Here is a 23,232-nt window from a genome sequence, read left to right as displayed (position 1 = left end):
TACAATTCCTTGTTAGAGTAGATGTATATACATTTATTTAAGTATAAGAATAAACTTTTCATTTGCAAGACAAGTGTATAGGAGACATGAGATGAGATGCCATGTAAGTACACCTCTACCCCAGTAGAACGCGACTTGATATAACACGAATTTGGATATAACGCGGAAAAGCAGCGCTCCAGGGGGGCGGGGCTGTGCACTCCGGCGGATCAAAGCAAGTTTGATATAACGCGGTTTCACCTATAATGTGGTAAGATTTTTTTTGTCTCCCGAGGACAGTGTTATATCGGGGTAGAGGTGTATCATTACTTAGCTGTATTGTGATCCTTGTTGTTTCTTAGTGCCCTCTTCCAGTGGAGATTAATACCATGGTTTGGCATTATTTTAGAAATTGCATAGCTACAAGTTTTCCTTTCAGTCTTGTTTTATATATATATATATATATACATATATATACATTTAAATGTAGTTAGATTGTTTTAAAAGCCCAACATTGCCTTATACTGTGCAATTCTTGTTTCTTAGTGATATTCCTTTAAAAAGCCCATCAAGAAACATAGACTGTATAAGGATTGCAGAATACTGTCTACCCTAAACCCTGAGCTATACTTTGACTCATTAAGATATTTAATTTGCTATTAAAGTATTTACAAAATCAAACACACATAATTATTGTGATATAATCTACTATGCACACATAGTAGTAGTATTTTACCTGCAAAGTTATTATGCTAGATAATAAAGGAACTACTGAAGTAATTTGCTTCAATTTACTCCCATATACTACATAGTCTGGCAACTGGTACATGCTCTAGATCATGTACCAGTTGCCAGACTATGTAGTATATGGGAGTAAATTGAAGCAAATTACTTCAGTAGTTCCTTTATTATCTAGCATAATAACTTTGCAGGTAAAATACTACTACTATGTGTGCATTCATTAGAAAATATTTGACAGAAGGGGTCAAGTCTTGTTAGTTTTTATTAATAGGAATTTTGGTTTATTCTTGATAGGGAAGAATGGACAGAAGCCATCCAAGCTGTAGCAGACAGGCTTCAGAGGCAAGAAGAGGAGAGAATGAACTGTAGTCCAACATCACAGATAGACAATATAGGAGAGGAGGAGATGGATGCTTCCACAACTCATCATAAAAGAAAGGTAACAGGATACAGAGATGACTGATAAGGTTCCTTAATATGTAAATAGCTTGTGTATAGTTGTGTATTTGTATAGAAGCAATATGCAAAGACAATTATTTATAGAAAAGTTTGTTTACCATAAAGCATGGAAGTATACGATTCTTTTATTAAAGCTCAATGTCTCTGGTTTCGTTATTTTAATATAACTCACTCTTTGAGCCCGTAGTTCACTCTTTCAGGCAACTGACGCCTTTACCAGGGTTTAAAAAATTGTCAACTAATCCATTATACATTTTCACATTTTCCCTTTTAGTTTTTTTACTTTTCTAGAAATTTGGAAATAGGAGTTGTCCTAAAGGAAAACTATTTGCCTTTCTCATGCAAATAGTCCCATTTAAAGAAATGTATTATTTGCACGAGAACAGTAAGCAGGATTTGGCTCTTAATGACTTTTGTCTTTCACAGAAAGCAAAATATCTGTGCTCTAGTTTTTAATATGGCAAAACCCAGGTCCTGTTATGTGCAGCTGTAACAATCTCTTCAGCATGCATCATCAGGAAGGTTTGAATCCTGAGCTTTTAGCATCGCAGCACGTACTTCTACTAGTTATGCTCCAGGACAGACTACATTAGTTAACAGGAAGAGTCCTATGTCAACCAGCCACTAGAGGTGGAGATATAACACAATGAACCAGCAGTGGGTTACCTATACATGATTTAGCACTCTTTTACAAACAGCATGCCCAAAGATATGGCAGGGTCTTTCTGATAGGCAATGTGGCTAAATTGAAGGGATTTGGGTCTGCCTGGCTAGAGATCTGAGTATTATTCCCAGTTTATGTATCTTCTCAGTGGAGTATAAGACATTGCATATCAATAAGTGTTGTCAGCGGTACAGAATTATTAACACAGTTCATAAGAAGTGCATTTGGAACTCATGGTCTCCCTGTGTCACCGTGCAGTGCATTTTTCCATAAGCCAAAAGGGGTAGGAGGGTGTAGGAAGAGGCAGATTAATTTTTTTCTGTGTCCTATTGAGACCATGAGCTCTCTGTGAAATTTGAAGTGAGATGCCTGAGATGAGGGCATGTACAGTGCTACAGAACGTTGAAGGATTTTGGCAGCAAGTCTAAAGCAAGCTGTACAAAACTAACCTCAGATGGGAAATGGTGATTTTTGATATCTAATAACTCAGCTGTATCTGAATAGAGTTTTTTGAGGGCAGTAAAGGGCACGTCCATGACCCTATGGCTATTTCCCTCCCAAAATTCAAAGAAGGTTTCAAGAATTTTTTTTTAAATGAAAAATTTGAAGTAACCTTAATACAGGGTGTGTCGTCACTTTCCCTGTATGTACATAGAGTCAGCAGCCAGCAGTCCTGAATACTATAATAATGTTAATCATTCTGAATATTTTTTCTTGCTTCTTTTATTAAAGACTTCTCTATAGGAAAAAAAGATAGTATTGACTGGTTAGAAATCAGTCTAGACATATGATTTTGTGAAGCTCTTATAGTTGTTGTTATACTCAGAACCACAATTTATAACCATATAATCCATCTATTCTGTCATTTATTTTCTATATGGGTTTGTTTAACATCAAGGGTTTGTTGATGCTTTGTCACAGGATTCTACATCTAAGCCCAATGAATTTTGCTTTTGCCTGCTCCATATGGTACACTTATGAGTATAAGAACATAATCATATTAAGAAACAAATACACAGAAATGGGACTACTCTGCTCTAGAAATGTAGTAAATTGAGTCTGTAAATAAAGTGATCTTTTGAGTACATGATTTAATTTTGATAGAAGTGGCTCCATCATCTTCAGTCTGGGTACTTCTGTAAATCAAAGGTGGTGCTTTTCATAAATAACTTTTAAAAGCTTAATGTATATTGTAGCTATAAAATGCTAATACCATCACTAGAATCCTGAAATATAGTATGCTAGATTAGGATCTGAAGATTGTTTTTGTTCCTGTATGCACTTTTTCTTTATGGGCAGGATCTTGCTCTCATTGAAATCAATGGCAAAACTCCTGTTGATTTAAATAGGAATGGAATTGGTTCCTTTATGCACAGAGTATGTTCTTATGAGTTTTTCACAACTTGTTGTAAAACCTATTCTCTTTCTCATCCTTCAAATAAAACACCAGTAGTGGAGTCAGTCAGCTCTACACAAGGATTAACTATGTGAACCTTTCTTAGTTATTTTGGCTTCCAACAACGGAAGTATGGAACCTGCAGCTCTGCTCTCTCCATCTTACCCTTACCTCATAAATTAGTTCTTCAGGATGCAGAATGAGTAAGAAGTAAGAAAAAAAAATAAGACCAGAACACTGGAGAAATAGAAGGTGAGGGGGAGGGACAAGAGAAGAGAACCTCATCTAATAGATGGAAGCCCCTCAAGAGTCTTAATTCCCTAAAACCCTCAGGTGAATGGGTATTTGCCCCTTTACCCCATCAAAGTTTTTAGTAGTCTCAGTTCTTTCATTCCTCTGGTTGAGGGGTGCTTCTTCAGTCTCCCAACATCCACCCGTTGTATTCCTTGGCAGGCCTCACTGTGTTACTCTGCACTGTTTGCCATCTCTAAGCCCTCTGGTAAACTCAGGAAGAGAACTGGAAGATACTTTTGTCTCCACCACTAGGTCTATGACCATGGCCTGCTGTTACGCCATACTCAGAATCCTCCAAGGCTATTGCTTCCCTTTGTAATATCTGCTTTGATGCGGCATGTGTGTAAACTAGATCCATGATAGCACTGATTTTAGTTTCATTTGTGGAGATATTAGATTACAGATTCTTACAATACGACTGGCTTTCTGCCCTTCCTTTCATAGCTATAACTGTGTTCATCTAGACCAAAGTATTCCCTTCTTCATTGATGCTGTGCTAACTTTCTGAATGGACTTTGACAAGACTGTACTCACCCCAGTCTGGTGATGATTCTGAGGGAAGAGATGATCCCTTTTACGGCGGCTTTGGCTGGTCGCACAGATTTCTGACTTTTAGAAGTAGTATGGCATAAAATGCTTTCACTTTCCTTCTTCAGGCTCACAGAGTAGATGATCAACTGCCCTTTGTTAATCAAGCGGTTGTCCCATCCCCCAGGGAGTGAATGGCCAGCCTTATAGGTTAAGATACAAAGGATTCTGCCCAACCCTGACCAAGCCACTGTTCTGTTGAATGGGGATTTCTTGTGCTTTTCACTCTGCAAGAATCATATCTCCAGGCCATTCTCAGGCAGGCAGTTTTCACTACTTTAACACAGAAAAGATCAAGAAAGTTGTTTGCTGCATGTTTGTTTATAAGGGTATGGCTACACTTGCAAGTTGCAGCGCTGGTAGTTTGCAGCGCTGGTCGTCCAGCTGTGCAGGGCCAGCGCTGGAGTGTGGCCACACTGACAGCTACCAGCGCTGCTGTGTGGCCACATTTGCAGCATTTGCAGCGCTGTACTGAGAGGTGCATTGTGGGCAGCTATCCCAGCATTCAAGTGGCAGTAACGTGCTTTTCAAAAGAGGGGGGTGTGGGGCAGTGTGACAGGGACCGGGGGGGAGGGGGGAAAGAGAGAGTGGATTTTTGGAACTGACACTGTGCAAAATCAGAAAATTTTCCCACCCCCTTACTGTTAACTGCAAACAGCCTGCATCCAACATACTCTCTTTCCCCCCTCTGCCCCCTCCCCCCGTTTCTCTCAAGCAAAGCAAACACTCAACCCCTGTGAATGAGACAGGCAGGGGGTTATCTCATTTCATTGTTGACAGTAGTTACAGATTGATGACTGCAAACAGGAGCTGTATGAAGCAGTGTTCGGAGCCCAGCGGAGTTGACAACAAAACCCAACCCCTTATTCTTTAACTGCAAAAGCCTGCAGACCAGATAAGCAGCTGCTGACTCCTTTTCTCGCTGCTGGTCAAGCAAAAAGCAAACACTCAACCCCTGTGAATCACGCAGGGAGGAGGAGATCTCATTTGATTGTTCACAGATTGATCACAGCAAACAGCTCCGGTAGAGCAGCTCTGGTACCGGAGGTTCACAACAAAACAAAGAGAGGCTGCATAACAAAACAAAGGGAGTAATTTAGTTAAAAGCATTCTGGGATACATCCTTATACCCTGGAGGCCAATAACAGCGCTGGTGTGTGGCCACACTTGATGACCAGCGCTGCAGCACCAGCGCTGCAATCCTTATTCCCCATGCTGAGCCAGGTGTACGGCCAGCGCTGCAGCCAGGGAGTTACAGCGCTGGAAGTGCCCTGCAGGTGTGGCCACTTACTAATTGCAGCGCTGGAAAGCCTCCACCAGCGCTGCAACTTGCAAGTGTAGCCATACCCTAAGACTGTTAAAACAGAGCAGATGACCTGGCTTGTTCTGCCAGAATTCTAATTGTGACTTGTGGGGCGATGAATACATTCCAGGGCCCCAGAAGGAACCATTGTGATGATCTAGAATGACCTTCTGTATAACACATCCCATCTTGATTTAAAATTTGTCAGTGATGGAGAATGCACCATGACTCCAATGATTAATTACTATCACTGTTAAAAATTGATGCCTTTAGAACACTGGAGCCCCATGAAATTCTTTTTATTTTTTATAGTTTTTCATTTAGCGGGTGGGGGGATTTCATGTTGTTTTGTTTAATTTGTTTTATCTGTGTGTGTGGTGAGAAGCTCTGGGGGATGGTTTGGATCCTGCCCCTAGAAAGTCGGAGGCCCTGGGAGGTGCAGATTGCAGGGAGAGCCATCCTGAACTCACCCTGCAGTAGAGGCACCTGTCCTGTAGGACCGGGCCTGCCAGGTTGCAACGCAACTCACTCAAATTTTCACCCCTTCCGCCCCATTATGCCTGGAGCGGGGAGCTGGGCCCAGCCCCATGGAACAGGAGCTGTTGCTACAGGGTGAGTTTTTCATTTTATTTAGTTTATACATTTTTTGTTCATTTTTGTGTTCTTTTGTATTTGTAAAAAACACAGGACTTTAGAGAAGACTAGTCTTTTGCTGAAGATATGTATTAACATCTTCCATGTGGTCACCACACACTTGTGGTCACACATTACATGGTGGACCTGTTTGCAACAGCATAGTTGTAATTTAGAAGTGTTCTACAAGCATCTGCTTAAAAGTTCCATGTGTCAACCACAATGTAATTATGCTTTATTATATGCAGACCGGAACATAGAACAGAGAAAATTAGCTACAGTAAAAGCTGTGTTTTCCAGCACTTTACCAACCGGAAAGATCTAGAAACCAGCATTTCTGACAGGGTTGCCAGCAGTATTCCCTCTCATTTTTCCCACCCATGTTTGGAATGAATTTTGTTGTGCGTACCATATGGAGGTGATGTGTGACACATCACATAACAAATTCACGTGGTGGGGGTGGGGCCAACGGCTTTGGAGTGTGGGAGGGGGCTGAGGCAGAGGGTTGGGGTGCAGGGGTGTGAGGGCTCCGGCTAAGGGTGCAGGCTCTGCGGTAGGGCTGGGGATGAGAGGCTCAGGGCTGAGACAGAGGGTTGGGGTGAAGGAGTGTGAGGGCTCTGGCTTGGGGTGCGGGCTCTGGGGTGGACCAGGGATGAGTGTTTTGGGGTGCAGGAGGGGTGCTCCAAGGCTACGACGGGGAGAGAGGACTCCCTCGAGCAGCATCTGGGCTAGGGGAGAGAGGTGCCTCTCCTTGCTGCAGTAACTCCGGAGCTGGGACCTCAAGATAGGCACCCATCCCCTGGCAGGTCTGGGACGGGGTTGGGTTCGGGCCTGGGGAGGGCCGCTGCAGCTTGGTTGGGACCGGGATAAGGGCGCCCTGGCCATGGTAGTGTTGGGGCTAGGGGAGGTTGGGACCAGGAGAGGGGCGCCCCTCCCCCGATTGTGGCAGGCCTCTGGGCGGGTTTCACTAAGAAGGCTATGCATCTGCGCAGCTTACAGGGACCTTAGGCTGCCAGGTGTCCTGATCCAGGCGGTGCTCACCTCGAGTGGCTCCCCACAAGTGGCGACAGCAAGTCTAATGCCAGCCCTGGCGAACCCACTTTGGGGTTCTGACCCACAGTTTGAGAACCACTGTGCTAAGCCTTCACTAAAACTTTAAACTGGTTAAAGATTTTTGTAAGAAAATCATCATATAAATTTAAAACCGAGTAAAAGAAGCATTCTTGATTAGGTCCTTTTTGAGATGATCTCTACCTGTTAATCCTCTTCCTTCTCTTTTGTTCTAAAAACTTCTTTGAATGATCAAATTGTTTAAACTTCTGGAGGTCACCATTATCAATTATCTTTGCTTTAGCTGGAAAGACCTTCACAGCTCTTTTTGCCCCAGCCACTAGCAATTTTTGACTTCTCTTTTTTATGCCTCTGAGTTTCCTGTGCTAAATCAGCAAACATATTTAGTCACTTGCCCATAGATCTCAGGTTTTGTGCAGTTCCAGATGTGGCATTTTATACAAATTATTTAATTATCAAATTTTCAAACAGTTTACCTAAAATCATAAACTTCATCTTTAAACACAGTTGTGTAGATTTAGGGCAAGTAAAAGGCATAGACAGTCATGGAAAATGAAACCCTCTATTTATCTGCTGGCAGATTTTTCAACAATAAAGGTGATAGTATTGGTGTAATATCCTTAGACTTCTTGAAGGCATTTGACTTAGTACTGCGTGACATTTTGATTAAAAATCTATGATGATACAAAATTAATATTCACTTAAATGAATTAAAAACGGTCTAACTGAAAGGTCTCAAAATATAATTATAAATGGGGGAATCTTTGAGTGTGTGTATTTCTATGGTGTTCCACAGGGATTGGGTCTTGGCCCTATGCTATTTAACATTTTTTGTCAGTGACCTGGAAGAAAATGTAAAATCATCACTGATAGTTTGCAGATGACACAAATTTGGGGAGTGCTAAATAATGAAGGGGACAAGTCATTGATAGGGAACATTCTGGATTGCCTGGGAGGCAGGGCGCAAACACACAAGTGTTTTAATATTGCCAAATGTAAAGATATACATCTAGGAACAAAGAATGTAGTCCAAGAAGGATGTTGATAAAGAGGAGAGGTTTCAGAGAAGAACCATGAGAATGAATAAAGAATTAGAAAAACTGCCTTATAGTGATAGATTCAAGGAGCTCAATCTATTTAGTTTAACAAAAAGAAGGTAAGGGGTAACTTGATCACAGTCTGTAAGTACCTTCATGGGGAACAGGAATTTGATAATGGACTCTTCAGTCATCAGACAAAGGTACAACACGATCCAGTGGGTGGAAGTTGAAGCTAGACAAATTCAGACTAGAATTAATGGACACATTTTTAACAGTGAAGGTAATTGACCATTGGAACAATTTACCAAGTGTTATGGTGGATTCTCCATCACTGGAAAACTTTAAATCAAGACTAGACATTTTTCTAAAATATATGCTTTAGTTCTAACAGGAATTAATTCAGGTAAATTCTGTGGCCCATGTTATACAGGCGGTCAGATGAGATGATCACAGTGGTCTGTTTTGGCCTTGATAAATAATGCTTCTTTCTAAGGATTACAGGGATATTTTGTTCTCCATGGTCCACACATTTCTGAGCATCTCTACTGAATCTACCAAGTAGTGCAAAGCATGATAGTTTGTCAGACAGGAAATGTGATTCACTAAAATAGTCATACAGGAGCCACAAAACATACATTAGATGGGAACAAATTTTAAGTACCACTGAGTTGGGCTGGATTCAGACTGGAGACCTACAGCAACAGGCTGTGTAGCTCATTAGCAATGTCATGAGGTATTTAGTCATCCCATAAGTGCTAATTTAAGTGGTGGTCCCGTATCTTTTTATATTTTAGCTTCAAAAATTCTACATTGAGCATTAAAGTTGCAAAGCCAAGTACTATGGAATGCCAGGATTAACTTTGTTGATGCAACTTTGAGTTATGCCCCTTGTGCACATGCATTATTAACAGACTTTAATTACATAGTCACATACTGTCTTTTCCCTCATGGATCGTCAGCAGGATTTGAACCAGGAGCTTCAGAGCCACAACACAGATCTCTGTCACTTAAACGAAAGGCGTGAATGATACATACATGAATAGGCTTTTATTTTGTATGTGTATCAGCCCCTAGAGAGGGAAATAACACATGCTTGGCCAGTGGATTACACAGCTGTAGGTAAGACAGCAGTGGGATGTTGGATATTGGGATTCTTGAGTTTTGTTTGTGGTTCTGGCAGCAGAGTGTGATCTAGTGGTTAGAGACATCACAGTCAAGCATGTAGGTTTTGCAAACTCATTCCAAAAGGCATCATGGCTAAGTGGATGCATTTTTGCATTGCTTTTGTCTTGGAGACCTGGGTTCTTTTTCCACATCTGCCTGAAGTGGCCATGTGCAACATCTCAATTACCTTATTTGTAAACTGTGGGGAATTGATAGTTTCCTGTCCCTAGGGTAGGGATATGAGACCTTGATCAGTAAAGAACACAGTGCATAGAAATGTTAACACCAATCAGCAAAAGAGGTGAGACCAGAACCCATAGTATTCTGACTCTTAGCTGAGTACACATTACATGGGACCAAAGGTTATTTTAAGGGATAGTCTCTCCATCTCTTCTCTCCCCTCCCCCCGAATGTGTGACACTTATGGCTTGTCTACACTGGCAATTTACAGCGCTGCAACTTTCTCACTTGGGTGTGTGAAAAAACATCCTCCTGAGCGCAGCAAGTTGCAGCGCTGTAAAGTGCCATTTTAGATGGTGTCTCAGCGCTGGGAGCCACGCCTCTCGGGGAAGTGGTTTTTTTAGAGCTGCGCTGTGACCACACAAACCACGTTAAAGCTCTGCCACGTTGCCAGTGTAGATGAACCATTAGCAAGGCATGTATGTGGAAAAGCAGCCTAGTGCATCATTATCATTTGAGATGGGTGACAGATGGGAGGCCTAGTTGCCTGTACAAGCAATCTTTTTTCCTTCATAAGAAGGGGGTATTTGTGGGTGTGTGTACACACGTGTATGCTCATGCGCACACACGGTCTTTATTAGGTGTGAGCAAAAATAACTAGGCATGGAAATGTGATGAGAGTAGCCAAGTTGGGGAGAATTATCATTAAATCCCAGGAATGAGGAGCACCCTTTCACTGACAAGATCAGATTTAATGGATTATGTTGTTACTTGCAGCTCCTAAATGCCTTTCTCTGGCTCAGCCCCTTCTAAACACTCCTGGATTTTTAACAGTTGGTGATTTCTGGGTTCCTAATTTTCCAGATTTTTAATTTTTTTAGAGAGACTTTCTTAAACTATAGTATTTTATATAGTTTTTAAATTTGCAGTTTCTATTTTCATGTTTTCAGTCTGTATTCAGTGTTCATAATATCTTGACACCCTTTATTTGTGCCTTCTGTAACTTCAAAACTGCTTTTAGAGAGGTCAAGAGGCTTCAGAATGTTTCCCTCAGGATAACTAAACCCATCACCTAAAAAAGGAGTGAGCGATGGTAGACTCACCAGATTCATCAGCCTCCTTACCCTGCCTGCTTATATTGATAGATATGAAGGTTTCCAGATCTGTTTTCTGCTAATATTTTGATTTCTTGGAATCCATTTTGCAGTAGTTCAGTTAAGTGAAAGAAAATAAAAATGCAAACATAAACACCAGGTTGGTTCTGAAAACAATCAAGCAGTAAACTCTATACCCAAAGACTTAAATAAGCCAACAGCTGGTGCTAAGCTGCAAGGTCTGTTACTGGCATTGTATTGCAGTTAGTGGATCATGTATGTTTAAAAAAAAACAAAAAAAAAACCCCGTCAGTCCAGACCTAGCAGCAGCCTGATGTTAAAGGAAGCTTGTGAGTGGCCATATTTCTTTCACTCCCTTTGTTCTGCTAGAGTTGATAATCTTTCTTAAACTGGCAGAATCCATGAATTTCAGACTAATTTGTTCTGCATGTGCTGTTGCTAAGAATCATTACATATGATTATATAAAATCACTTATTTTATATTATTTGGGGTTTTTCTAGAGAATATAAACTTAAATAATTATATTAATAAATGCATTAAAGGTATAGTTGAAGCCTTAAACTAAAATGTTCTTCACTATTCTGAATTTGATTGTGGAAATCAACTGTTTGTATAACTTGGTCTTAACTTGCTGTCAGTGGTACTGTTTGGTAGTGGCAGTGCACCAAATGTGCATATATATAGTATCTGCATAGTACAATCCTATTCTTGATTTTTCCTCCATCCAGACAATGAATGATTTTGACTATTTAAAACTACTGGGGAAAGGCACTTTTGGCAAAGTTATTTTGGTCCGAGAGAAGGCAAGTGGAAAATATTATGCGATGAAGATTTTGAAAAAAGAAGTTATTATTGCAAAGGTAAGCTTATATTTTAATATTTTCCCTGCTCAAATATTCCTTTGGGTGGGAAATTCCATACATAACAGGCAAAACACCAGTGGTTTCTGATGGTAACTATAAGTTTCTAAAGGGATCTAAGTTCTCTTAACATTTGTACTTCATGAGCCTTTTTCCATTGCCTTACCAATCTAATGAACAGAAAGCATTTGGATGATCCTTGCTGTGGTCGTCTGGATCTATGTTTAGGAAAGCATCAGAAAGATTGTGCAAGCCAGGTTTAAATAAGAAGAAGATGTACTGTGGGAAGTACTGTAGGCTTACAGGAAAAGATTATTTAAAAGTAAACTGGGATCATTCTCAGAGTAATTTGCGTGAAGTGGAGCAATTAAATATAGCTTAAATTTTATTCCCTGCCTTGCTCATGGGATAAAGAATTTAAAACTTTCCATTCCTGTGGGACAGGAAAAATCTGAAGTTTAAGCCTGTAGGGCTGATGTTAAAGGGGCAGGATCAAATAGTTTAAACTTAGTGTTTGATTAGCCTGGTATTGCCAACTGTTGTGATTTGATTCTTAGGCTGTCACTGTAAACTCTGTGTAGTTGCTCTAAGCTGATGGGAGAGAGCTCTCCCATTGGCTAAATTACTCCAGTCCCTGTGAGCGGCGGTAGCTATGTCAGCGGGAGAAGCTGTAGTGTAGCCATAGCCTTAGACTCAAAGAGTTCAAGGCCAGAGGCATTGTTAAATCATTTAATGTGATCTCCTGTGTAACACAGGCCCTTAAATTTCACCTGGTTACCCCTGTATTGTGCCCAGTAATTTATTGTGACCGTTGCAATATTTGGTGGTTTATGAAAACCTCAGCTGCTGGTGTCAGATTATTATGTGAGAATTTTATCTTTCATCTTAAAAAAAAAAAAAAAAAAAGTAAATTTCTTGTCATGTGGAAAAGTTTAAAAATTTGAACTCTGAACTCTGAATGTCAGGAGGCAAATCCAAAGAACCCCAATCTGATGATTTTGTTGGTCTGGCTCATGATATTTGAGGCCTGGGGTTGGCAAAACTGATAACCATAAAATTCTAATGGGATTTTTCTCATGCATTTTATATATTTCGTTTTTAAAATATCACTCTATACATTTTTGCTTTTAAATATAATTGTGGGATGAACTGTGCTATGCCAGAACTTGCAGCCAAGGGGGATGGGAGCTATGGTGGTTTTAAGCTACCTTTGTGCCTTCCTGATTCTGGACAGCTCCAAGGGCTAGAGCAGCTCTCAGTGCAATTTAGACAGCCCTGTGGGTGTACAGCGGCTGAGTGGCTGGTTGTTCTGTGGGTGGAAGTGCTTCTCAGAGCAGCCCTACCCCCAACACCTTTGTTCTCAACATGGCCCTTTTATTAGTGCTTGTGTAGGGATCCTCAAGAGACAGTCTTATGGATATCTTTCTTAGTTCCTGTGCTGAGAGAATCCTTACCTGGCTGCATGCAGGGCCTTTAGAGCCTCTTTATGCCATTTTCTTGCCCTTTTACCCAGTGTAAAGATGCCATAGTTGGGGTGGCTTTTATATCAGTTAGACAAAACCAATATTTTGGCTTCCCTTGTTCACACTGATGGCTGCTGCAGTAACACTGAATTTAAAATAAAGTTAAAATAACATTTCTTAACATACTTATATTTTCTATTTCTGTGTAGCAGGTTCTGCTCTCCATTAAACTAGTGAAAATCTAAAGTAATTCTGTTGGGGTCAATGAAGTTACTCTGTTTACTTCAGAGATTCAGAAACTTGCTCATTAGGATAGTGCCAGAGATCCAGATTTGATTTTTCTTTTTTTTTAAATTTATTTATTTTTTGTTTAGTTTGGTCTCACCCATGCTAACCAAGGAGTTTTAATGTCTGAGGAAGCAACACATTCCTTAATCTCTGAACTTTGACCTCGCTAGATTACTGTTTATAACTTTGGAGGCAGTGGTGTTCAGTTTTCCATGGTTGATAGGGTGGTAGTGATGATGTGAGATCTTGGTGAAGTTTAGAATGGGGGGATATACTTGGGTTTTCAGAAAGAGTGTGGTAGATTCTCTTTCCCTTCCCACCACATGCAAAAATATGACAGGCTAGTAGGCACAGTTGATTGGCACGCTAACATCAAGTACATCCACAGAGATTTATAAATGATAGCATTTAACCTCTAGAGCACAGTGTTTAAATTGATACTTAAGGGCACAAGTTAAAATAAGTTCTTCAGTGTCAACCTAGTCTTCATTTAAGTACATCACATAATCTACTTACAGCTTGGTATAATATGCACTAGAGAAAACCATGATTGTAACAGTAGGTGTGTTATGGTTCAGGTTTGAGATGTAAAGGCAGACCTGTGTATGGGAAGGTTGTATGGCATTTGCCCAGTTCAATTTCGGTGACAGATCAAACATTGCATTTGTTCGGAACTTGCTACCAGTATTATTAAATCTTGGGCCGATGGGATCATTGACAGCTTTTAATGCCCTATAACTCATGAAAAATTGAGCTTATAAACAAAATGTATCAATCTTTGGTGGTTCCCAGCCTTTCATTTGTACACATTTGTTTCCACCTCAAGCACAGTGAACTATATTGGACCTAAACTTTGCATTTAATTTAATTTGTTTCTTTCCCCCCCCATGTAAATTCTGGCATTATTTTTGAGAATCACTAAAACTATAAACTAAGAGGCACATCCTCAACTGGTGCTCCAGTGTCAATTTACACAATCTGAGGATCTTCCTCTTAGTTTCTTATTTGCTCAGGAATGGGGTTTACAGCAGCATTCCATGTTGGTCTAACTCAGGTTTCATTGAAATCAATGGGAGCAGAATTTGGCCAATGCTTAGTGCTTTTGAAAATCCCTTTCTAATGCTGTATGCTACTTAAAGCAGCTGGGAATCCTAGCTTTCAAATTAAATAAAGCATTAATCTCTGTCTAAAGCTTGTGATGTGACAGCTATGAAAATCGTGCCAGAATTGAACACCAGGAGTGAGGAAGCAAGATCAGAATAGAATTACTTGATTTTTTTTAGTATTCTTACCAAAGGTGTCTCAAATGGCATTGTGGGATTCCATGTTTGCTTGTGTGTCAGAGATTCCTTATATTAGGTTCCCACTGACATCCAATGGGGGCTGGTTGGTGCTCACCACTTCTGAAACTCAGGCAGATATCTAAATGACTTAATGCTCCTATTTTTTAAAATCTTTGCTGTTTTGAAATGTGCTCAGTTTACAAGTAATACAGTTTTTTTTTCTAACTTTTAGTTCTGTGCACTCAACTTGAGAAATCAAGCCTCAGTCCTTTTCCCCACATCACCAGTAATAAAGGTTCTGCAGGCCAAAATAGGCCCTTGAATAAACCTGCACAGTCCTACCTATAATGGGTTTGCATAGGTATAACTGACTGGAACTTAAACAAATAATTCTGTCAGTGGTTCTGTCAGTATTTTTTGTGCAAGTGGGAATAGATCCCTCCTTTCATACTCATAGCTGTGTGACCTCTGCAGAGGTACCAAGAGTAAAGTGTACTAAAATCTTAGGCCCTGATCCTACAAACACTTAAATATGTGTTTAATTTTGCTTTTGTGTGTGGTTCCATTGACCTAATATGAGTAATGTTATGCACATGTTTTAAGTATTTGCAGGATGGGAGGCCTTATTCAGTAACTAAAAGTAAACATGTATGATGTAGTAAAAACTGACAGCAGATCTGTTGAATCTGAGGGTGATATTTTTACATAGTTACTGTTCAGAGCAGAATTGTATTGTCATTTTATTTACTTTTGTTATTTGAATGTTAAGTTCTCTAAAATGTTTCAGCAGCTCCATAAATCTTAAATAATAGGTAAATGTTGTGCTTCACTGTAGTTTCTTTTCACCATGAAAATCAAGGGGCATTTGATAGTCATCCTATTGGTGACAACGTAAGTAGTTTGTTTCCATGCTGAAAAGGAGGACCTCCCCCCCTCCCCCCATGATAGAATTATTTGTGCCTCACTTCATCTTCTCTTTGTATGGATACGGAAGCTGCTTGTGACCTCATCAGCAAGGGACTCAAATTGTATCTTAGACTTTTTGGGAAAGGAGTCAAAGCAGATGTAAACTTGATGTTAACATTTATTTAAGGTTTAGGGCAGTATTGAGATGTTTTATTAAATTAACTGAACAGGAAAAACATGAAAAATTTGTAACGAGTTAGGGCCAATCCATGTGTTAAGATCCAAGTGTGAATTGCTGGGGCCAGAAATATTCTGATATATCATCAAATGCTTTCCGGAAAAATGATAATGAAGTGAAGAGAGAGGAATTTTTGTTGTTTTCATGGATACTAAATCTACTCTCAGACTATCAGATAGTAAAAAGGGTGAGAGGAATATTTACATAGCATATGAAGTAGAGTTCTAAAAAGTTACTTGACATTGCCTTTTCTAGTTCTTTATCAAAAAAAATTTCCATAAACTTCTACAAATATGCTAGAAAATCCTCATAGTTCCTCCACTAAACTGTTTTAATGGCTTCCTCTTGTATGTGGTTGTGTTACATTCGCCCAACATTTCAGTGCTATTCATTTTCATACACTAAATGACACCATACAGTTTTAACCACTAACTTTTTGTTGCTGTTATTTTTAACTTCTCATTTTGACCGTCTTCTTTTTATTTTGACAGTCTTCTTTTCAGTATAATTCATAACTCCTGGCATCTTTGGTTAATTTGTATCTTAAGGGTTTCTTTTCTTCATAGTTTAGATTAATTAATATGTACCTTGCAATAGTATTACATTTTCATTATTTCTATCATTATTTTAAAAGTATACTTTGAACAAATGCATTTGCTTATTGTTATTGCTGATACTTCTGATTCACACCAAACTAATCTTCCATTCACTATGATATTCAGCAGTTGCTAGGCAACCCACACAGTAAGTTGCTGACCCTCCTACCCTTTTTAAGATAATGCAGATAAAGGGGTTATTCTAATGAATTTTCTTTGTGAACTGCAAATCAGACTTATGTTTTTGATGTTATTGAGTTAAATTATTTTAAAACACTGAATTATTATTTAGAGATTCATTGCTACTCTAATTATGAGTAAATTGTAACATGTGTAATACTAGATGCTTCACATCACAACTGCTATGTATGACCATAAGTTGTCTGTATTTTTAAACCATCAATTCCTTAATAATTTCCTCTTATACAGAAAGTGGTATAATAGTTCATCCATTAGCACTAGAAAAAATAGGGACTCAAATACAGGGTGTGTTAATTCATCTTTTTCCACATTAGGAGCTATGCTTAATTTTCTCCCTGTGTTTTTAGAATATATTTGAATGATAGAATTCTTTGAAAAGAAATAGCAATTATCAAAACTGAATGTGCTATCTCATTTTAAGATTTTGTATCTTTGTCTTGCCTGAAGTAGTGAAATTAGACTTATAAATTAAATATAATTTTCATCTCTCAATTCATGTTGAACCCTTTATTATTCAGGATGAAGTGGCTCACACTCTTACAGAAAGCAGAGTATTAAAAAACACTAGACACCCTTTTTTAACGGTAAGTATTGGGAATACAGAATAATTTTTTAAACGGGTAATTTTTAACCTGAGGGATATACAATTACTGGGAAAAAATTGTAAATAAACACATTTTAAAACTTTGTATAACTCATGTGAATTAGGGTGGCAAATATCTTGAGTTTATGGTAAACTATATTAGAGTTTGGAAAATGCATTTAAGGTTTGCGGTTTAGAAATACTAAAGGATCTAATAGTTTAATAGAGCTTAAATTATATGAAAGCAAAAAAAAGTTAGTTGTAAAATTAAAATGTTGCATATTTTGTGGATTCTTTTATCCATTAAAATAAAAATTAAGTTGTAGAATTTTTTACACACTGTCAAGAGACTAATTAGAAGAAAGTGGATTTTAAATGGTTAGAAATTGAAGGGAAGATACTGAAACACACGTTTGTGTCTGGCAAACATAACGTATAATAACAATAGTTCAGTATCTTTGTGTACTGTGTGCTGATTAAATGTTTTAAAATATGTAATATGGACAATAATATGTATTCACCATTTTTATTATGTATTAACAAAATAAAGGAAATAGAATGACAGATTAAATGCATTTGAGGTTCACTGCAAATTAAGGTTAGTCTACAGTTAAGAAAACCAGTTTCCCAACATAAAACTAAGTTAAATCCCTACTTACTCTCAATTTACCCAAAAATATATTGATGTCACATTTTCAGAAAATTAAGAAAAACAAACAGTTTTATTCTGGTCTTCTACTATGTTAAAAAAACAATGCTTAGTGGGTTGTAACTTTAATCTGGAGACTATTACAGATTTTTATATCTTATTTTTTAAAATAAGGCTAATTATAATATGAGCATGATAAACTATATATACACATTTATAAACAACCATTTAGACAGCAGTGGATATATGGATGATAAAAGGTTTTTTGGATTTATATTAAACTAGATATATTAAAACATTGTTAAAAAAGTATATCGGGAGATATGAGAACTTCAGAAGTTTCTTAAATTTCAGAGTATCAAGATAGGCAAGAATATGTCTACCATAGCCCATTTCTTAATCTAGAACATGTGAAGGTAGATTCATCATCTCTTAAAGTGCCTTCCATGCTTATGGTGTTGAACAAATATTAGTGATATGATCATTTACCAGTTGTAAATTTGTTTATTCACTCAAGATAAAAGAAACCTACACTTGATGTCTGGAAGGTTATTTCCTAAAATGTTAGTATTTGTAACAAGAAAGATTAAATAAATTAACAAAATTATTATTTGGTATTAAACAGAAAGTAAATAGAAAACTCCTCCTCTTCGGCTTCAAGTCAATCCTGTAACTCTGGTTCTTGAACTCTGCCTTCATATAGATGAGGTCTTCCTGGAGTTTCCCAAGCCAGCCCCTCTTATAGTTCTTCTCAAGCTGGTCAGGAAGTGGTTTTCCCTTTCTGCAGGAATTTTTGAGATTTCAAAAAGTTTTCCTAGTCCCAACTGGGATGACAGGTCAATCCTGAAAATTGTTGTGAACCAAATATCTGAAAGAAATATTGGATAGGTTCAGTGAAAACATTTTGTTTAATTAATTTCAAAATGTTTCATTTTGATTGTGACCTTTTTAATTTGTAAACTATTCTTACTATACATTAAATTTTGAAATGAAGTGATTTCACAATGAAAAATTGAACTTCAGATTTGAAAATGCAGAGAATGGGGCACTAGCAATTTCAGGGTTTTTTTTTGTTTGTTTGTTTTTAAATTGAAACAGGAAATTTGTCAAAACAAAAAAGTTTGGTTTTGATGAAACGGTAGTTTCCAATGAAAAAATTTAGTCAAAAAATTTGTGACCAGCTTCTTTTAAGTAAAGATAAATAGGAAGGGGGAAGATAAGCTGAAATTAACTTTGTTCTTCAGGGAATAGATAGTGCTTCTGCTACATACATTGATATAATTTCTTAGTTTCCCCCTTTAAAAAGTACTAATTTTCTCCTTCAAAGTCGTATATATAATTCAGATATTCAATTTCATCATAAACTCTGTATATAGCATAATGTCCTATTGTGATGACTTGTTCATTTTGCTGTTTTAAAAGCTATTTTATGGAGGCTGAGGCTGACATTATAGCTATACTTGGCAGACCAAGTAGACATTTTGGGCCAAATTGTGCTCAGCTTGCCTAGTAGCACAAAGGCGCATATGACGCATATGGGTACATGGGGTGGGGAGTGGGCAAAGCCTTGGCCTTGCTCCTCAAACCACTGGTCACATAGCTGGTATGTCTGGGAGCTATATGCTGTACCAGGTATAGATCCAGCACAGTTTTCTCCCTTCCCAGAGCAGCCGGGAGAACAGCAGGGCAGTTGACTCCCTTAGCCACAGTCTCCCTCCTGGGCTACTCTAGGGACAGCACAACAACGTGCAGCTCTACTTACTCTAGGTACGTTGTTAAGTCATGATCTATCCTTTCATAATTACATTGAATCTTTCTACACTGCATTTCAAATAATTGGGCCAAATGCATATCTGTAATGGATTTATAGTCAGTAGATTTACACCAAGAATGACTTTGGCCCATCATGAGCCATTCAAACCTTGGGAAGTCAAGATTTTAAATTATATGAATAATAAATGTTAATAATTTTTAAAAGTTATATAATTTTATGTATTCCTAATTTGGCACTGAAAAAATGTTCAGCATTGTACAGTACATTAAAATAAAGGTAGTATCTGCTTTGAAGATAAGACAGACAGACATAGGGATCCCATTGAAGGTTCCTCCTTGCTCCCCTCCTCCCACAATATTATAATCTTTCTTCTTATGGGTACCATAGAAAAAGTGGGTTTGGGGTGGTATTAGAATGAGGAGAGTATGGTGGTGAAAGATGTGTGGCTAATACCACACATTTGGAAGTGAGGAAGACATTTCCTTTCGTAGTAGGATTAGAAATGCCAGTAGAAAACTATGCTTATTTTTAATGGCAACATAGTAAAAAATAATTATCTTATTAATGTACACTGTGCTGAGTGAGCAAAAAGTGTAGACTTTTCTTGTCAATGGCTCTCATAGTAGAGTGCTTCAGATAGAGAAGTAGGAAACAGTGATGATACATTCCAGCAATCAGATTTGTCTGTTTAACAAGATACAATTAAATTTTTGTTACCATTCTAATTACTAGAAATCAGGTTAATATGTGAAGATAATTTTTTGTTTTTTTGTTTTTTCTTCTCTTTAAGTCTTTGAAATATTCCTTCCAGACAAAGGATCGTTTGTGTTTTGTGATGGAGTATGTTAATGGGGGAGAGGTGAGTCAAAGAAAAAAAATGCATTTACACTGGTATTATTGCCATTAGGTAGTATTTTTTAAAGATGTACTTTGTCCTGAATTTTTTATTTGTGTTTGATGGAATTTTCTTAAAATAGGAAACTACCTATAAAAAGTTTAGGGCCAGATTTTCAAAAGTGTGCTTTGATTTTTGAAAATCTAGTTTGTCGTATTTTAAAGTTTCAGTGCATGACAAAGAAATAAGTTTAGCTTTATAGCTAGCAGGCTAGCCATGTGCATGCCTACTGCCTACTAGAGACTCTTCCCTCCTGCAGCCTGTACTCCTCCCTCCAAGTTCCATGCAGGTTGCTACATCTTTCCTTTTAACAATTGTAGTTGTGTCTTTTGTACAAGCGTTCGAATTGCTGGGGCCAGAGGTTACTAGTACATAACCCAACCTTAGGCCTGGTCTACACTAGGACTTTAAGACGAATTTAGCAGCGTTAATTCGAACTAACCGCTCAACCGTCCACACCAGGAAGCCATTTAATTCGAACTAGAGGGCTCTTTAGTTCGAATTTGGTACTCCACCCCGACAGGTGGAGTAGCACTAAATTCGACATGGCTAGCTCGAATTAGGCTAGGTGTGGATGCTAATCGAACTTAGTAGCTCCGGGAGCTATCCCACACTGCACCACTCTGTTGACGCTCTGGACAGCAGTCGGAGCTTGGATGCTCTGACCAGCCACACAGGAAACGACCCGGGAAAATTTGAATTCCTTTTCCTGTCTGGGCACTTTGAATCTGACGTCCTGGTTGGACATCGGGGCGAGCTCCCCAGCACCTGCAACGATGCAGAGCTCTCCAGCAGAGGAGTCCGGGCAATCCAAGAATAGAAAGAGGTCCCCAGCATGGACTGACCGGGAAGTCATGGATCTGATCGCTGTGTGGGGCGAGGAGTCTGTGCTCTCGGAGCTGCGCTCCAACAAGCGGAATGCAAACACCTTTGAGAAGGTCTCCAAAGCCATGATAGACAAAGGATACAGCCGGGATGCGATGCAGTGCCGCGTGAAAGTCAAGGACCTGAGACAAGGTTACCAAAAAGTCAGAGCGGCAAATGGACGCTCCGGAGCACAGCCCCAGACATGCCGCTTCTACGAGGCACTGTATGCCATTCTCGGTGGGTCTGCCACCACTGCCCCACCAGTGACCGTGGACTCTGAGGATGGCATAGTGTACCTGGACAGTTCCTCCTCGATGTTCACCGATGGGGAAGATGAGGAAGGGTTTGTGGAGGACGGCGCAGGCGACAGCGAACACAATACCGCTTGCCCTGACAGCCAGGATCTCTTCATCACCCTCACAGAGATCCCCTAACAACCGTCCCCGCCCGTTAACCCGGACTCAGAATCAGGGGAAGGATCAGGCGGTAAGTGCTATAAACATGGAAACATTTATTTTTTAAAAAACAGGTATAGAAAAAATAGAAATACTATATAAAAAATTTTAAATGTCAAACTATATAAATAGTAGGTCCACACATATAGGGATTGAACAATAATCCTCTTGGGACAGTTCAACAAAGCTCTCAGAGAGCTGCTTGAAAAGCCTCCGCAGGAGGTTCCTGGGGAGAGGTGCCTTATTGGGTGCTCCGTGGAAGCACACTCTTCCGCGCCAGGACATCCTAATGTAGAGAGGAATCATCGCCTCCACCAGCATTGCTGCATATGGTCCTGGTCTGTGCAGGGCTTCCCTTAGCATCCGCTCTCTCTGACTCCGAGTGACCCGCCTCAGGGTGATGTCGTTCTGGACAGGCTGCATCTAAGTAGGGCAATTAGTGTATTGTTACTATTGTTAATGGTTTAAAATTAGGTTGCATAACAACGACCCTCGCTTAACAGCCACGTGCTGGAGGCCACAGAGAACAAGCATACATTGATCTTTCCCGTGCACTGGCGGGAGGGGCTGGAAAAGGCTCAGCCTTTCTGCTTTCCAGATTGCCTTTAGCAGGAGAGCACAGCTATCCACTAACTGATAAGCATTATCTACTTTAAGGCTTACCAGGACTGTCTGCAAGACGGATTCAGCTGTCTCTCCCCGCTTGTCCGCTCTCCTGTGCAATGGCGCCGCCAATGAGAGCGTATTCCGAAATCTCGAACTTGTCCTGAGATCTCGTGGAACTTGGTGCCCTGTATGGTCTTGTTCAGAGAAACTGACTAGACTGTGTTCACTGTTCGCAAACATGTATCTGTTCAAGGAAATCACTTACTGTTTCCCATCACACAGCTTCTGCTCTTTCCCGGACTGCCCCGGCATCCCCCTCGCAGAGGCCGGCTCAGATTAGGCGGCGAAAGAAAAAGACTCGGGACGAGATGTTCGCTGAACTGATGGCCTGCTCCAGAGCCGAGGCGGCCCAGCAGAGCCAGTGGAGGGAGACCCTCTCTCAGCAGCAGCGCTCACACAGCGAACGGGAGGACAGGTGGCGGCAGGAAGACCAGCAGGCGACTCAAACGCTGCTTGGGCTAATGAGGGAGCAAACGGACACGCTCCGGCGCCTTGTTGATGTTCTGCAGGACCGCAGGCAGGAGGAGAGAGCCCCCCTGCACTGTATCTGCAACCACCCTCCAACGCCAAGAAGTCCTGTCCCCCCCTCACCGAAAATTACAAGACGGAGGGGCGGTAGGGGCCGTGAGAACTGTCACTGCACCACAGCTGAGCGCTAATGTACCACACACCTCTGACGCTATAACTGTGTAGAAGCGCTTCCCTTACAGGATCACCCAGTCCCAAATCCAAGTTTCATCACCCCACTATGTAGTAGATTAATAAAAGCTGTTTGCTGTTGTTCACTCTTTCCGTCACGTCTTTCGTGTCAGAAGACTGTGTATGTAGGGGGGGGGGGGGGCAGGGGATTTATAATTGCACGGGATAGCCTACATTAGCA

General features: G+C 39.7%; 1 protein-coding gene across 2 annotated transcripts in view; it reads left to right on the top strand.

The window, feature by feature from the left end:
• The window catches only part of AKT3 (AKT serine/threonine kinase 3), a 265,481-nt gene that overhangs the window by 148,669 nt on the left and 93,580 nt on the right, over positions 1-23,232 (top strand). For both annotated transcript variants that reach the window (XM_045008484.1, XM_045008483.1), the window contains exons 4-7: positions 1,015-1,159; positions 11,357-11,488; positions 16,982-17,047; positions 20,260-20,328. In XM_045008484.1, coding sequence (XP_044864419.1) covers positions 1,015-1,159; positions 11,357-11,488; positions 16,982-17,047; positions 20,260-20,328 — 412 coding nt within the window. The remainder of the gene's footprint in view (positions 1-1,014; positions 1,160-11,356; positions 11,489-16,981; positions 17,048-20,259; positions 20,329-23,232) is intronic.

Source organism: Mauremys mutica, chromosome 3 (genome assembly GCF_020497125.1).
Source record: "Mauremys mutica isolate MM-2020 ecotype Southern chromosome 3, ASM2049712v1, whole genome shotgun sequence".
NCBI lineage: Eukaryota > Metazoa > Chordata > Testudines > Geoemydidae > Mauremys > Mauremys mutica.
The sequence above is the reverse complement of the archived record's forward strand: the minus strand, read 5'-3'. Positions and strand labels throughout refer to the sequence as shown.